Genomic DNA, 16984 nt, shown 5'->3' with positions numbered 1-16984 from the left:
CTTTTTAAAATGTATGCATTTTTAAGACTTTATAGTTGGTGGTCAGATGTTAATCTTCCAACCTTTCAATAACACATAATTATCAAGGAATATTTTCAGATTTCCTGTCAACTTTAAAAAACTTTTAACTCAAAAACACAACGGGCCGCTGGATGAATGACGGCCCAAACCACCGGGCTTGGCAAGTTTTCTGGGGGAAACCTTGCAATGTAACATTTAAAATTGTTATATTCAACATGCCAACATTTCTAACTAAATTCACTTATGCTTCCAACATTTTTCCAATCACATTAGAAAAAAAGGATTCTGTGGAAGAGTTACCAAATAATTATGCCAATTATGTTTGCTAAGGACAATCCTTAGCAGATGCTGACAAAAAAAATGCAAACCTTTAAATCTGCACATTTGCTGGAGTAAAGCAGAAAAAATACAGTACATCCATATGTAAATCATGAGATTGCTGTAAAATTCTTATCACCAACAGTCAGCCATTTATTTGGTATTCCAGAGGTTTGGTAACAGAAACTTTATACTAGGCCATAGATGAAATGTTCCACAATATGAGAGGAATTTCAGACCTGCAGGCAGCATTACAGGGCACAAATATCAGTTAGTAAAAGTAAGAACATTAATATCTGTCAGATTATTACAAGGCAACTGTCCAAACTTTTTTCCCTTGAAGCTCCATGAGGTAACTCAGGACAAGTTCTACAGTCAGGATCAGCGATGTAAGTACACACTTGAATAGTATTTCAGAGCAATCCATACCAGCATAACTGACATGTTCAAGGGGTTCTCACAAACAAATATGTCATACTTGTGTAAATTCATTATAAAAAATCTACTGAGTTTAGATTTGGATAAGAGTATTTCAGCTGTAATTTTGGCAGAATGTGCTTCCAACAAGCTATTTTGAAACAAAGAAACCGGAAACAACATTGTCAAAAAAAACAAAACACCTTTCTTTGAACCGCATACATTTTAACATAAACATGGTCTCTACCACCATCTTACATATCTGCTTGGAGCTATACAGAGACCAGCTGAACAGCCACCTGCATTTATCTTGAAAGGAAACCACAGCACCTATTCAGGTCTGTCTGGCCCACACATTTTCATTAACCACATCATTTATCCTGTGGGTTTCAAAAGAATTTACAAAGCTATCAAAGAACCACGGAGGACAGACAGACATTTGACAGCTTTCTTAGATAACATGTGAGCCAGTGGAAAGGGTAGTTAAGCCTCCACGTAAATTACTGAATATTCAAAGTTTTGTCACAAAGAACTGTAGACTCCAATGTGTTCTAGTGGGATTTTATGCGATAGACCAACACATACACAATTTTGAAGTTGAAGTAAAAGTTAAACATGGTTATCCAAATGGCTTACAAATGAAAATCTGAAAAATGCATCAGTGCTCAGCATGTTTTACTCTTCTACCGCTAAATAAAACCCAGTGTAGTGAATTGCCTCCAGAAATCACCTTATAAAGAGATAATTATATGTACATAGTTTAATCTTATTAAGTCCAGTTGAAACCGTAAATGCACCACATAATGAAGACCAAGGAACACATTAGAGGGGATAGGTATAAAATGTGGAGAAGTCTTAAGTACAATGTCTACTTTAGTATTACTTTATTATGGAAGTCAGCTCAAATCTTCATCTAAAAATGTAGAAAGTATAGCAAAACTGCAAACCCACCAAGGCATCACTGCCCACCTGAACTGACGAGCTGGAATAAGGAGAATATTAATCTTAGAAACAGCCAGAAAAAGTGAAAATCGACTCAAAGTTCAGGAGGAAGATTATTAACAAGACAACTATGAACTGAACACTTCATCTGGTCTTTAGGAAAAGAGTGGTTGCAAAAAAGCCATTGAAAGAAGAAAGCCATAAGAACAGGCCAAAAATTAACTACATGCCAAACAGTATGTGAAATATGGTGGAAAACTAACATTGTACATCACCCTGAACACGCCATCCCCTCCGTGTCATGTGGTGGGGATAATGTGGGGATGTTCTTCTTCAACTGGTACAGTGAAACCAGTCAGGGTTAAGTGGGAGATGGATGATGCTAATGACCCTAATGTAGCACATGCAGTAAAATCCCAATAAAATACATTGACACCTGTGGTTGTGACACAATAAAAATGTGGTAAGACACTGAAGAATTCAGAAGCCTGTTCATTAAGACACTGGGATACGTCCTGCCTACTTTAAATCAACTTTGACATTAACAAATATCTTCCAGGTCTGATGTTTCAACCAATGATTAGTTTTTCTTCTCACAACATTTGAACAATATAACAGAATAGGTGGCAATATGAGTCTTGCTCAATGCATTTAAAAAGTGTTAGTTATATATTGTGTTTGGTTATGATCAATGATGGGGTGAGTGTTGTGCAGGAGGTAGTCACAATCACAGATCTAGTCACACTCTTTTTTTAGCACACTATAATGCAGTAATGTTGCTTTCCCTGCTCCCAAATAAACTGAGCATTACCATGTATTAAAGTCAGACATCTCCAAAGGCCCTGCATGTGTCCATCCTTTTGTCAGGGCACACTATATTTAGCAGTGCAGGGTTTAAGCACAGCTCATGCTGGCTAAAAACAGAAGACAGAAAAGCCCGCACCCATTGTCAGACACGGTGTCCACAGGGAAGCCAAAGGTGTAGAGGGGGGCGTCTTTGCGGCTTGTCCAAAACCAGTCAATGCTCCCTTGTCCACCTGCACATCTGAAATCCGAGTCTGCATGCTTCTGATTTCTAATCCAGAGACAGCAATCCTTTCTTTCCTCACAGCAAATAAGCGAGGGTGAGGGGGCAGTTTTACGGGCTGATAGCCAACCTCCTGTCAGAGACACGGGTTGTGATGGAGGCAAATTCTCCAGCCAAAGGGGCATGAATCTGATTCCTGGCAGGAATCCAGCCGTAAAGCATGATTACTGCTTGCTGAGGTGGTGAAGCTCAGACTGAAAACATAATCATTTAACACCTGATGGAATACCTGAAGTACAAACACTATGAGTCAATCTGCATAAAACAAAGAGGGAACTGGGAAACAGGAACAAAAACACTGCAAATATCCATTCAGATGGATAGATGCAAGTAAAGCTGCTTTGCGCAGATGCTACAGATCCTATTTTCTACAGTGCTGAAAAGTCCAACAAGCATGTAGACTTGTCCACCCCTGTTATTATCCACACACAGCAGGACACAGCTAAAAAAACAAATGATTGTGCACATGATAATCTTACCTGCCCGAGGTCCAGGGTAACATTTACTTCATTGTAGACCATTCCCCTGGAGAGAGGGGGGCTCTGCCACCACCGCTCTGTCCCATCAATTGCATTGGTCACCGGGTGGGCTTTGTTTGGATCCAAAGAGTTGCAGTAGTCACAAAACTGACCCTGAGAACACATTTTTTTTTGTCATTTAAGGCCCAGGAAAAGCCAACACATCAACTTCACAAATGAGGTGGAGAGTATTAATCATGTATATCAGGAATTCCTAGGAGTGGAATTCCTGTGAGAACTCTGGAGATCTGCTGAAAGAGACTTCCTCTAGAAAATGTGGGAAACTATAGTGTAAAAGTATTTCTGGCAGTTGTACAAGTTGGTCCGGGCAAGGAAAAGCTACAAATGCTCCCTGGGATGTAATAAAGGCTACCATGCTTGTCTTTACAATTTGAATTGAGCAATAATAATAATAATAATAATACTAGTAATCATAATATTAAGGTGTTTATTTGTTTGAGTAATTTGACAAAAACAAACACTACACATAGATCTGCAGAGTTATTTTTGTTCCCTTACCTGTATATTTTGAGTAGGGAGACCCAGAGTTGGTCCTCCGACAAGCTTACAGTACAAATCAACTCTCGGTGCGCCAGTTTCATCCTGGCCGCAGGTTGCTGTTGCAGATATTCTGGAGCCCTCTGCGAGGTTGAAGTACGGCGGATTCAAACTGAAACCCGTCAAGTCATTAAAAGTTTCTTGGCCGTCCGCGTCCCTGAGAAGTGTTGTCCAAAAGGTCAAGAGCAGCACAGCCCGGAGATGAGCTCCTATCCTCCGCCGCGGAGTGTTCTCCATCAGAGATCCTTGTAGATGCTGAACCCAACCCGCCGCCTGAGTGGAGGAGCTCTCGTCATCTGGAGTTGTCCATGAAATGTATTCCTTTTTTTTTTTTTACTCGAGAAGATATTTCAGTGGATCTGCGTCTTCGCTAATTTTAGAAGCTGACAATGGCTGAAGTTTATGTCCCGCTCCTGGAGGTGTGCCCTCTTTTCCGGCGCATATCCGCAAAAGAAACGAGGCGAGTTTTCCTTGTTCCGAAATAAAGTGAAGCGTGTCGCTGCGGCAGAGCTCTCAGGTGTCAGGCTGTACGAGCTGAACTCCTCAGTGCGCCGTGAGCGAGCTGGGGCCAAAGGTCTGTCAGCATAATTAGCACTGCCTTCACTCCCTCATCAGAGACACGTGTTTCTGTTTTCTTATGGCTCCTGAATAACAAGCGTACCTTCATTTGTTCTTATGCTTGCCTATTGGTTGTAGATTATTAGGCAGCACTTGAGCTCAAAAGTTTCTTTTATCATCGGAATTAATGTCATTTGATAGATAGATAGATAGATAGATAGATAGATAGATAGATAGATAGATAGATAGATAGATAGATAGATAGATAGATAGATAGATAGATAGATAGATAGATAGATAGATAGATAGATAGATAGATAGATAGATAGATAGATAGATAGATAGATAGATAGATAGATAGATAGATAGATAGATAGATGAAGCAATTTTTAATATTAACATGACTTGACTATGACTATGGGTTTTCAAGCCCTATACATTGGACTAACAGTTGACCATGGTGGTGGCAGCATCATTCTGTTGTTGCCAGGGTAATATTCACATCCTCAAAGTGGATGAGATTGAAACAAGGAGGACAACCTATAAGTGGTTCACTTAACAATACTCAACAGCCAGACAGTTGAAATTGGACAATATCGGTTGTTCCAAAATGTGAATTATCCCAAACGTATCAAGTGAACTAACACTATGCTTATGATATGTCCCCGATCTCATTGCTGTTGACCATGCGGTTTGTACATGAAAGTTTGCTTTGTGTCAAAAAAAAGCAAGCTAGAGTTTATCTGATGGCTGAAGCCATGAAGTTTCTAATTTGGCAGATAAATGTATGAAAATATCAGTGGGGTTCAATGTTTGTCTCTGAGCCAGAGATGAATGGACAACTATTCTTTAAAAATTCACTTAAGTCATTCATACCAGCCATGAATGTATGTAAGGTGAGGGCCAGACAGATTTAACTATATAAATAATAAAACATTTGAAAATAATCCTGTTGGTCAAAGCTTTTAGAGTGTGACATTTAAAACACATCTCTGTGATGATATTTGTTTTGGTCTCACTTATTTATGTTACATTTTGCAGTTAGAAACAGATTGTAGAAACGGTGATTTAATAGAGAGAAAAAACAGGCAGACATGTGACGCATATATCATACCAAAGTTATATGAAGGCGTCCTCTAGTGGAGTAACTTGTCATTACAAAGTCTCAAGTTTAGAACTTGGTTTCAATTCTTCCTTCGTCGCGTTGCATTTAGGTCACAGTAAAAAGAGCTTTTGTTCACGTAAAAACAAGACAAATGACATTTTTTCTGCTATTTGTCAAAATGAATACGTGAAAGCAACTTTAAAATATGTTGGGACTTTAAAAGAAATAGCAACTTTTGTTTAGAACTTGCACATCAACAACAAATTAGTTTCACAGTGTGACTCATTGACAGGAGTGTTCTCGGGTCCAAGCATTTCTACCATTCTTCTTACGGGGCAACCAGACTGAGCGCATTATGTCAGCGATGGGGCAGCGATAAGCAAAACAGAAACTGTTCAGCGACGCTGAAATCGTAAACTAAAGAAGATTTGCTGGGATTAGTCTATCAATCTGTTCTACTTAAATGGTCCACTCCACATGGAGCCAACAAATCTCCAGGTAGGACGGATTACTTTCTGAACGACTGGTCCGGGACAGCTTCCTGGTCTCACGTTGACATTTGCGTGGTTGACAGAATATGAAATCCAGCTATTGTTCACTTGGTTAATCTGTTTCTTGTGCTAATTTATAACAGAAGTTGTATTTTATTCGTGCCATGTTCCTGCTCCATTGCAGTTTCCTGACAGATCAAAATTGTTTTGTTTTTTTTTACATCAGGCTGATATATTAGGATATGGGATCTGATACAGTTATTTAGATGTACTCAGTTTTATAATGGCAACACTTTTACTCGTGGCTATCTATTCTACACAGCAAATCTCGGTATCGCTCCTACTCTAGTTGTGAGCTACATTCTTCCTTGTGCTTGTTTCTCCACACTGTTCAACAGAGTAGGCGCTGTTTAGTCAGAGGCATCTATTTAGAGATATTTCTTGGTGTTTATACATAAGGTAATTCCCACTGTAAACCAGTTTTGCTTGTTAGTTTGTTTTCTCAAATTTTCTTTGCTCAAAGCTCAAGTTCAGACAGCATGGATTCATAGTATGTTAACACCATTTTTTAAGTCTTGTAACAGATTCCCAATTAAACGAAGGACTGGTTTGTAACTGGCTTGTTCTAACCTATAGTTGGCAATATGGATATGAATGTTAAAGTTCATTTACACATCATTGCAATTAATTTAAAAGCAATAATAAAGATTATTTGAAAATTCATTGTAGCAATAGATTGCAAGGCTGTGATTGCATGTCACTGCACTCTAAGCGTAGCGAACACAAACACCACTCTGATTTATATCGTACAAAACTCTGATTATATATGTCAGATTTTCTATATATATATGAAGGTAATAAACCCAGTGATTATGTTAGTTTTTTGGGTGTGCAAACATCTTGTGTAGTTGCAATAAATCAGTGGTAAACATTCATATCATTGCCAATTTTATTTTTTTTTTATCTAAACTATTCCATGAATAGGCTGGGAAATCTTTTTATCATTCCATTGTTCTGGCTGATGAAAAGCATCCATACATGATACTGCCACCACCACAAATCACTGTGGCCATTGTGTTCTAATGGAAATTGTGTTGTATTAGTTTTCCATACATAGTGGTTTTATCCACCATCACAAAAAGGAGTTTTGGTCTCATTCTTCCACAGGCTTGCAGTGTCCCGTACATGACTTCCTTGCTAACTGAATACGAGACTTTTTTTGGCAAAAAGTCCAAACCCATCACCCAGAGATTGTTTGGATGAGCACAGAGAAAGGATAATGGACATATCGGAAAAAAGGAGTTTGAGTATGAAACTGCCAGGGAAGAGAAAAACACTAAGATACCAAGTAGTTTTGACAGAGGATATATTAGGGGTTACTGTTTACTATTACTGTTTTCTGGCCCATCACAATTTTTAAAAAGTCTAAATGCTAATTTTAATACTGATTTTTTTTAATGACTAACTCAATCAGTGCACTCCTATGATATATAGAGGGTCAGTGTGACAGAAGACAAATAAGGATAAGGTGAAAAGTAGAAACAAGATCTACAGTGACAACTCCAAATGGATAAGCTAAAAGATTTATCATGACTGAAAGAAATTGCAGCTTTAACATTACAAAATATAGTGCAATTAATCTCTTGCTCTTTCAGAAAGCTATTGCGATAGCACAAAAAGCTTCACAGGAGGACCAGGCTGGAAACTATGAGGAGGCCATTCAATCCTACCAGCATGCCGTCAAGTATTTTCTTCACATTTTGAAACGTGCGTTGAAATGGTGGGATGCTTACATAACTGATGTCACAAACATTACTATATCACTGGCATAATATTTAGATCATCCTTAATTTGTTAATGCCATGGCCTGATTGGTACATGTATTGTTTGATTCCACAATCTTTTTTTTTTCTTACAGTAGGTAACAATACAACAAAGGATATTTCATGACAAGTGTTGTCTTTTTGTGATGCTTATTTGAATTTCGTTTGCTCTTTTCAGGTGAACCTCAAGGGAAAGATGGCAACCAGAAGATTAGAGATACATGTAAACAGTATTTGGACAGAGTGGAACATCTACAAGAGTATCTAGATAATAAAGAGGTTATTACATTGCATTTTATTTCATGTGGACATTATTGTCTGCGATGAAGAAGTACGAACTATCCTTTGTATTGGTGATAGGAGGTCTGAGTATAGTTAAATTTACCTCGCATGAGGTAAGAACATTAACCTGTACACCTCCTGTCTCTGAGCTCTACATATAGTGTTTCACTCCAGCTAACAATACAAATAACAAGAAAACAGAATAGATTCTTGTTTGGTTTAGAATTTCACCTAACTACCTCTAGAAAGTAAATACTTGTATTTTTTTGGAGGGGAATGTCCGCAAATTAACACTTATCTTCAATCTGCTGTTGTAAAATAAAATGAGATCGTTTTGTTTTCCTCTCAAAAAGGAAAGGGCGTTGTTGGCGTGACGTCTTGACGTCATCACATTCCGTGCACGCGAACATCGACTTTTCAATGCGGAAGTAGCTTCCCTGATCTGACTCCAGGCGATCTGACAAACGAAAACAATTCGGCTCTAAACCTCGATTATCGAGCTGGCAGTTTACATGTGCGGCTGAAATTTTGACGTAGAGTGTTTAAAAGTATTTTTTTCCTAACTGTTGTGGCGTTTTTGTGGGATATCGAGCCAGTGAGTTAGCCCTTATGGCCAACAATAATTTACAGGTAAGTGTTACGACCAACCCTTAAGCTTCGCTAAAGCGCTCCGGCAACCTTTAGAAAAAAAGTTTTTCAAGCCTAAATATCTCTACTTAAAGTGTTAATAGTATTGTAATCCAGAAATGTGAGGCGGTATTTTAACTTTTTGCAAGATATTGTTCCTTTTAAATATGTTCAGTGTGTGTAACGATTGTAACAATAGAGGCTAATTAGCATTGCTAGCTAAATTAGCTTTCAGGTCGGTTGTTAATTTGTGATGAATAAAGTGACCAGCTGTGGCTGACATCATTTTCATGTGTTTTCTGCGACGTTTCTGGCACTGACGTCTGTTGTAATGCAATTGTTGAGATTTACTCACTCTAAAGGAAGCTAATGAGGTTATCTTGACAAGCTAACAGGTTTTATGTGGCCTCATAATACATGCGTTTGATCGGAGAACATACTGGATCATTTTAATTTCGATAAAGAAAGTTATACATGTATATATATTTCCCTTATGACCAACATGTATGTATATGTGTGTGTGTGTGCAGTTATTTTTTTTTTCGTTTAGCAACGACAAGGAAATAAAACAAAAGCTTTGAAAGTTCGTCACAGGATCGTATTATGTGTGTGATGTTGCCTAATAAGACCGATATAGCCGTAAATCTGATATAAGGTGATTATGGCAGTGTGTTTATAAAGTTTATACAATAAGTCAAGTCATGTTTAAATCCTTTTTAATATCATGTTAATTTCTGCTTAATTTCCAGCTGTTTTTTATATTTTACGTTGTTAGTTTAATAAATCTGCTGCTAGGTTTTCCTTTTAACATCAGTACAAACAGGTGCTGTTATAATTAAGATTGTTTTGTTCTCTATTATTTCAGAAAGCGATTGATCTCGCCAGCAAGGCAGCTCAGGAGGATAAAGCTCAGAACTTCGAGGAGGCACTGCGTCTCTATCAGGCTGCTGTTCAGTACTTTCTTCATGTGGTAAAATGTGAGAGAACATGTTAACAAAATTAATAACTGCTTAGCAGGAGTCACAGCTTGATAATTACCTATTTTAGCTGTCAGTGTTCTGGAAAATTGTGTATTTTATATTGGAAAAAAATTTGTTTAATATAAAAATCTGGGTTGCAGAACATTTTGCCCTTTCACTATTTTGTGCAGTTTTAATTTTGGTAGTTTTTTTTATATAATTTTTTTTTCAGTTAAAAGAGAAGGGGTCTGCCATGGAATGTTTTTTTTATCAACAATGTGTGCTATGACAGAGGTCAGCAATCTTTATTATCCAAAGAGAGACATTTATTTCTACTCCTCCTACATACAATTTGTGTGGAGCTTCAAGTTCTCTTTGACCCTAAGAAAAAGATAATTTATAAAGCTTAAGAAAAATATACAGTTTTTAATGAGTTTTATTGTGAAATTTAATAAGAGACAGCTTATTTTATTTTAGATTTTAAACAAAAGGAGAAAAAAAGTGGAATACATCTTGACTATGATGAGACTAATTCAATCATTTCAACATCTATGGAAAATTAAGATAAATGAACTCCTCTTTTTATATTACCTATATTAAAGATCAAAATTATTTGACAAATAATTTCTGTCAAATATTATTTACAGAAATGTTAGTCTTAGGAGATGCTGTGGAGATGCGGGTTCCAGGCTCCCACACCAAACAGACATTTGTTTATTGAATTAACAGTAATTAAGTAATTATCTAGAATGTTCACATAGTTCTCTCAAAGAAAATGTGGTTATTTGACCACATGTATAATACCTACAATTAATCGGAGGCTATAATATCTCCAGTTCCATAAGAGTTGACTGTTCCAAAAGGGATCAGAGTTAATATTAAATTCTTAGGAAAATAATATAGAATTTCATTAAGCATTATTATAGGCAATGGCTCAAGTAAACATATATGGTACTGGAGTATAAAAGAAGGAAATGGTAATATATTGGTATATAAAATATAGGTATGAATTGCTCATACCCAGCCAAAAAATATATATGTATATTTTTCAGGCACTAAAAATAATAATTATTTTTTTTTTTTGTCATACCAAAGTGACGTTCTTTAATTTCCTATCTTTTCTGTGAACCTCTGACAGATGAGGCCCAAGGAGACAAAGCAAAACAGAGCATCCGGGCAAAGTGTGCAGAGTACCTGGACAGAGCAGAGAAGCTGAAGGAGTATCTGAAGAAGAAAGACAAAGCTCCTCCTGCTAAGCCTGTCAAAGAATCACAGTCTGATGACAAAGGGTGTGTAAATGGGTGTGATCTATGGCTCTCTGTGCATCTTCTGTTGTGCTATTCATATACTTTGTTGGAGAAGATGGTTTCCATTCATGAATATAAAAATGTGATTAAAGCTAACTTGGATTTATAATACTTATGCTGTTGTGCCCAGGAATGAAAGTGATGAGGGGGATGATCCAGAGAAAAAGAAATTCCAAAATCAACTCTCAGGTTTGTTCTGAACACACACAAAAAAAACATTTTGTTTCTGGACAAACATTCTATTTATACTTCCTGGTGATAATTTTATACAATTTCTTTACAGGTGCAATCGTTATGGAGAAGCCTAATATTAAATGGGATGATGTTGCTGGTTTAGAGGGAGCCAAGGAGGCTTTAAAAGAGGCTGTTATTCTTCCAATCAAATTCCCCCACCTTTTCACAGGTATACTTTATTTGAAAAGATGTCTGTCTCATTAGTTGTCTGTTGAATAATTAATGATTTCATTATAGTAATTTATAGTCTTAATTAGTTCTTTATGTAACTGTCAGGAAAGAGAACTCCATGGAGAGGGATCTTGCTCTTTGGGCCTCCTGGTACAGGAAAGTCTTACCTAGCTAAGGCTGTGGCAACAGAGGCAAACAACTCAACCTTCTTCTCAATCTCTTCATCGGACCTTGTCTCCAAATGGCTGGGAGAGAGTGAAAAGTGAGTTGTAGACATAGTAACTCATAAAGTAAGGATTGATTTTCTGACAAATTATAACAAATAGGATCATCTAAAAATTGCCTCAAAGAAGTTGCAGTTTAAGTGTCTAAAACACTTCATTTCACTTTGCAGGTTGGTGAAGAATCTTTTCAGCCTTGCGAGGGAGAATAAGCCTTCAATCATCTTTATTGATGAGATTGACTCGTTGTGCGGTTCAAGGAGTGAAAACGAGAGTGAAGCTGCTCGCCGAATTAAAACAGAGTTCCTGGTTCAAATGCAGGGTGAGTGTAAACAGTCACTGCTGTTATCAATGGTTAGTAAATGGAGATTATAATGAGTATTTGTCAGTGTAATATAATTGTGAACTCAGATTTTTTAACATTACATAGTATACGTTTGTAACATCATATATGAGGAAGAGCCTCTCGAGTTAATCTGGTCACTTTTAAAAAATGTTTTATCTATTTTCCTTTCAAAAGATTTTAAGCATTTGTTTTTTCATTTCTGTTAAGGCTATAAGTTTCAAGGAAGTTATACAAAGTAGCCTCGTTTTATTTTTTTCTCCCTTTTTGTTAAAGACACGTGTCCTTGCTAATGTAACCAGCAAAAGCAGTGAAAGGGAAAAGGGGAAGTATACACTTTGCTCTCTCCCTTTCTAGATGAATGAGCTGCTGAAATCAGTACAAGCTATTTTTGCGAAATGACTTTAGACTGGCAAGTTTATCTTAATTCTAAACATGAGTTTACAGATATATGGTTAAGACAAAAATTAATAAAAAATTAGGAGTTACTTGCCATATAATAAATGTCTTTAAATTCTGAAACAATATTAAAGGTACTATTTGTTGTTTTGATATAAAATTTAATTACCGTGTGAAATTAAAAAACTTTCTAAAAGTAATGACTTAGTTCTTTTGAATATGGAAACTGCTTTGTTTAACAAGTTTCTTCTGTTTTATTTTAAGCTTCAGCTTTAGGTGAGGTAAAGACATGAAACTCCAGAACTAACACTGAAATTGCTATGTGGGGGCTTTCACACGCAACTGAAACCACATATTTACATTAACTGTAGAATAAGATAACCTGAATAATGAATAAGCCAAAAATCTTTTCTGTTTTAGCTTGTTATTTAGGCTATCATCAAGCTAATTTATTTTTTGCTTAATGTAAAGTTAATAATTGTTTTCAGATATTTTTATTTTCCTCAAAGTTAGAGATTTGTACTAAGATAACTCTGCCTTTAAACATTCTTGGAAAGCCCAGAGGGTGATGTGATGGCTTTGTAAGATTTTGATTCATTGGATAGTTCAAAACAATTGAATTAAACAGAGGCATTCCTGTAGATGGATTTTATGATAAAGCTTTCTGCTCCGATGTCAGAAAAGTCCAAAGTAATCACTCAAAATATCAGGAAGAGAATTGTTGACCTCCTCAAGTCTGTCATCGTTGAGTACAATTTTTCAAGATCCCTGTAGGTGCTAAGTTCACAACTATGTCTGTGCAAACCATTATGTTCCAGTATAAACCACATGGGTAGGTACAATAATTGTTCTTCTTCAGGAAAGAGGTTCTGTGTACCAGAAATGATTGTTTTGGTGTTCAAAATCAAAACACTCAAGAGATTGTTGAAGAGATTGTCAATATCCAAAGTTAAACTAGTCCCATATGGACTTGGGCTGAAGGGCCACTCAAGGAGGAAGAAGTCATTACTCATACGCAACATAAAACGCCTAATTACAGTTTGCAAAGAGCTTCACTTTTGGAAACATGTTCTGTGATCTGATGAAACTAAAATTTAAGTGTCTGATCATAATGAGGATTGGTAATTTTGGAAGCAAGAGGACATTTGAAAACTTGAGAATTGCAAACGCAGGAGTCACGTCCATCTGCAAAGTACGAGGGGTGATTGCATCTTGTTTTATGTGTGTTTTGCAGCAGGAGGGACTGATTGGAAAATAGATCTGAAGACATCAGCAGGGAAATTGTATGTGGCTTTGATCTGTTTTATTGAAGTTTGTGTCTGCCTTACAGGTGTGGGTAATGACAATGAGGGAGTGCTAGTGCTGGGAGCCACAAATATCCCCTGGACTCTAGACTCTGCCATTAGAAGACGGTAAATGTTGCGAGATGTATTAAAGTTATATAATATCCAGTTGTCATCATCCTATTCTCAGTGCAAATAAATAATAATTTCAGATTTGAGAAGAGGATCTACATACCGCTGCCTGAGGAGCATGCCCGCTCCTTCATGTTCAAACTCAATCTCGGCTCGACCCCCAACACTCTCACTGAATCAGACTTTGCAGCTCTGGGGAAGAAGACAGTTAGTTACTCAGGAGCAGACATCAGCATCATCGTCAGAGACGCTCTAATGCAGCCTGTTCGAAAGGTCCAGTCAGCAACCCACTTCAAACGGGTATGTCTTCATAAGGCTCCTGTAAGGTTTAATCTAAATGCATAACACATTAAAATAAGCTCACAATGTTTCTGTTGTTTATATAAGGTACGAGGTCAATCCAGAACTGATCCAAATGTTGTCATTGATGACCTTTTGACTCCATGCTCTCCTGGTGATCCCAACGCAATTGAAATGACCTGGATGGAGGTCCCTGGAGAGAAGCTATTGGAACCATTGGTGTCCATGGTAAGAAAACTACTACAAATGTGTTAATTGGAGATGCACTCATCAATCATCTAGATTGGAATTTGTCAACTTGTTTGTATTTGCTCTGAGCAGTAGTCAGCATCTCCAGTGTTGTTGTTTTCCTGTTTGGAAAATGCATCAATGGTGAGAACTCCACCATGTAGAGCCTTCTAATGCCACCAGTATTAGAAGAAGAGATAACAATCATCAGCATGGACCTGGTTGCACCTTTTTGAGTTCAATTTAAAGCACATTAAGATTAGAGACGATTGCTTTGCATAAATGGGATGATATTGTCATTCTTCAATTTCTGATATCATTAAGTATCTTCTATTTTATGTTTTGTATCTGTAAAACTGAATTGGTAAGTCAGATGACAAAGAAACTGGAAATTGGTATTGGCTGGAGACAGACTGGTTGTTGTGTCAAGTATAGATGTGCAACTCTCCCTTAAAAAGACAATCTGATATCTACATAGACTTGGAAACACACAATTTAAGGGTTGTTTAATTTTTTATACAGAGGGTTGTTTATTGAGGTAACTTAGTGTGGTTTAAATAGTCTAAAATGTAACTATTTCTATAAATGTGCATTTACTTTACCAGTTGTATAAATATAGTCCTATAATAAAAAAACAAGACCAGGGCAATTTAGGTACAGGCTCGAGTACAGAGGGAGGTGCTTTTGCGTTTGCTGAATAAAATGCTGACGACTTATTGTTGCAAAGTTGATCATTCAAAACAATCTAACAGCGTATGTGTTTGCATAATCAAAAATGAAGTCCTACTTATAAATCTTTTTATACACTCCTAATAAAAGGACTTATTTTGAACCATTTTTTCTTCTTCCTCCTCTTAGCCTGACATGCTGAGGTCTCTGTCCAACACAAAGCCAACAGTCAACGAACAGGACTTGGAGAAACTGAAAAAATTTACAGAAGACTTCGGACAGGAAGGCTAGATCGGATCCAAAGAGCCAAACCAAAGCAATGAAAGTGTGATTGTCTCTTTACTGTTTTTGACCCTTTTTTCTCTCTCTCTCTGTCTCATCCTTATTCTCTAAGCCCCATGGGTTACCTAAGTACACACTTAAAAAGGGTGGAAGATTTTTTTTTTTATGTCCATTCGAGTCCAAACGCAAAAGCTTGCTACATATATTTGTCATGCTTAAATGTAAAAGAGCCCATATTGGAAACTTCGGAGTTTAATTTGGTGTAAGGACTAGAGCCCTAAAGTATTTATAATCCGAATATTGAAACAGGCTTGAGAAACCTATAAGACACCTTTGTTGCAAGTTGGGAACTTCAAACTAGAACTTGCATTTGTGTTTTGGTTTTACAGACTTCTTCCAACTCCATTATTGTTTTTCACAAACCCTATTTTAATAAGGTAATTCATACATTTTATGCCCTATCCTGTAGATCAAGGAATCCGTAAGCCTTGCACAGTGTAAATCAAAGACGTTATCTTCATATGTTAGGTTTTGGAAGTGGAACGTTCATGTCTCAGAGTGGTTGTGATTATAAAATTTTAAGACAGACTTGGATGCAAATGCCTGGATGAATTTTTTGATGCAATTTTGAAGGAAATTAGTTGCAGGTAAATGTGTTTAGTCATTCATTATTTAAAATTAACATGGGCCTTAAAAAGTATCACCACTGTGGGTAAACCAGCATTATTTCACCATTCCTGAAGGACCTAAAGCTTTGAATTATTTCACAACTCAGTAAGGCTTTCTTTCTATAAACAACTGTACATATTCATTTATACTAAAAGGTTTTGCTGATGATCTTTGAAAGCTTAAAAAATCTAGGCCTTATGTTGGAATAAAATATATTTGGTTTAAGCAAGACTGAGAGGTCAAAAGTGGACATTGATGGCTCAGATAAGAGGACCTTGTGTACGTAACAGAAATGACTTGCATTTTTGAGCTTGCACTTCAAAAAGCCGTAAATGGCTGTTTGCACCATGTGCCTTTCAGAAAAAATGCATGTTTTTTTTATTGGTTTATTACTAAATTAAGTCATACTTCTAATATATATCAAGTGCTTTGTCACTACAACTAAGAAATGTCCAATATATGTGCATTTCAACGATACTCTTTTAGAGATTGTATACAAATGTACTCTGTTGCTGTTGAGATGTGGAAACTGTCTCCTGTAATTTTTTAAGGGGGATGTCTTATCTTGCAGTGTATGTCTACACATTTATGTAACCAACTCTTGGGCCTTTTCTTGCGAGAAGAGGTAACTGATGCATCCAATGTTTTCTTTTTCATTTCTTTAGTGTAAATAAAAGTTACAGCTATACCAAATGGTGTTTTTATTTAATGCACTGCAAAAGGATTTGCAAAAGTTGTTGATTTAAAAGCTAAATTTCGCGCTACTTCTCAAAAAGTAACACTGCTGTGATATTGCTATTAATTAGGACTTGCAGCTACTTAAAATTCAAAATTCTGTTTTTCAAAAGCTTTAAAGAATGCTTATTATTCAATTTCTAATACTAATAAGTTGCCTATTAAAGCTTTGTGAAGGCTGGGCTTCTGAGGGAAGTGTGTGTTTGGTTGTGTATAAGGTTTATCACCACTAAGCTGAATATGTTGTGCAGCCCAATCATTTCAGATAAAAATGCGTTTATCCTAGTCTGTCGGAGACTCGCAGC

The 16984-nt window shown here is 36.7% G+C and overlaps 2 protein-coding genes across 4 annotated transcripts in view; one reads left to right on the top strand and one right to left on the bottom strand.

Moving 5' to 3' along the window:
• The window catches only part of lama3 (laminin subunit alpha 3), a 73949-nt gene extending 69532 nt beyond the window's left edge, over positions 1–4417 (bottom strand). Inside the window, exons 1-2 of one of the 2 annotated variants that reach the window (XM_023335028.1) lie at positions 3823–4417; positions 3265–3417 (exon numbers count right to left, since the gene is read on the bottom strand). In XM_023335028.1, the coding sequence (XP_023190796.1) occupies positions 3265–3417; positions 3823–4098 (429 nt within the window). In that variant the 5' untranslated portion in view covers positions 4099–4417. The remainder of the gene's footprint in view (positions 1–3264; positions 3418–3822) is intronic. The other variant, XM_023335029.1, reaches the window with a different exon arrangement.
• Positions 4418–5818: 1401 nt separating this feature from the next.
• On the top strand, positions 5819–16637 carry vps4b (vacuolar protein sorting 4 homolog B). Of its 2 annotated transcripts, XM_014472486.2 has the most exons (13): positions 5819–6022; positions 7671–7782; positions 8017–8117; positions 9613–9724; positions 10845–10995; positions 11144–11202; positions 11297–11416; positions 11524–11680; positions 11813–11961; positions 13712–13793; positions 13877–14096; positions 14184–14324; positions 15183–16637. In XM_014472486.2, exons 1-13 carry the CDS (start codon positions 6002–6004, stop codon positions 15282–15284), a joined length of 1527 nt encoding a protein of 508 aa, XP_014327972.1. In that variant the 5' UTR covers positions 5819–6001; the 3' UTR covers positions 15285–16637. The 2 variants fall into 2 exon arrangements, with proteins under 2 accessions (XP_014327972.1, XP_005796077.1); XM_005796020.3 differs by lacking the exons at positions 5819–6022; positions 7671–7782; positions 8017–8117 and adding an exon at positions 8169–8750.
• The last annotated feature ends 347 nt before the right edge of the window (positions 16638–16984 follow it).

Source organism: Xiphophorus maculatus, chromosome 6 (assembly GCF_002775205.1).
Source record: "Xiphophorus maculatus strain JP 163 A chromosome 6, X_maculatus-5.0-male, whole genome shotgun sequence".
Taxonomy (NCBI): domain Eukaryota; kingdom Metazoa; phylum Chordata; class Actinopteri; order Cyprinodontiformes; family Poeciliidae; genus Xiphophorus; species Xiphophorus maculatus.
Note: the sequence above shows the minus strand (reverse complement) of the source record. Positions and strands in the feature narration are given on the sequence as shown.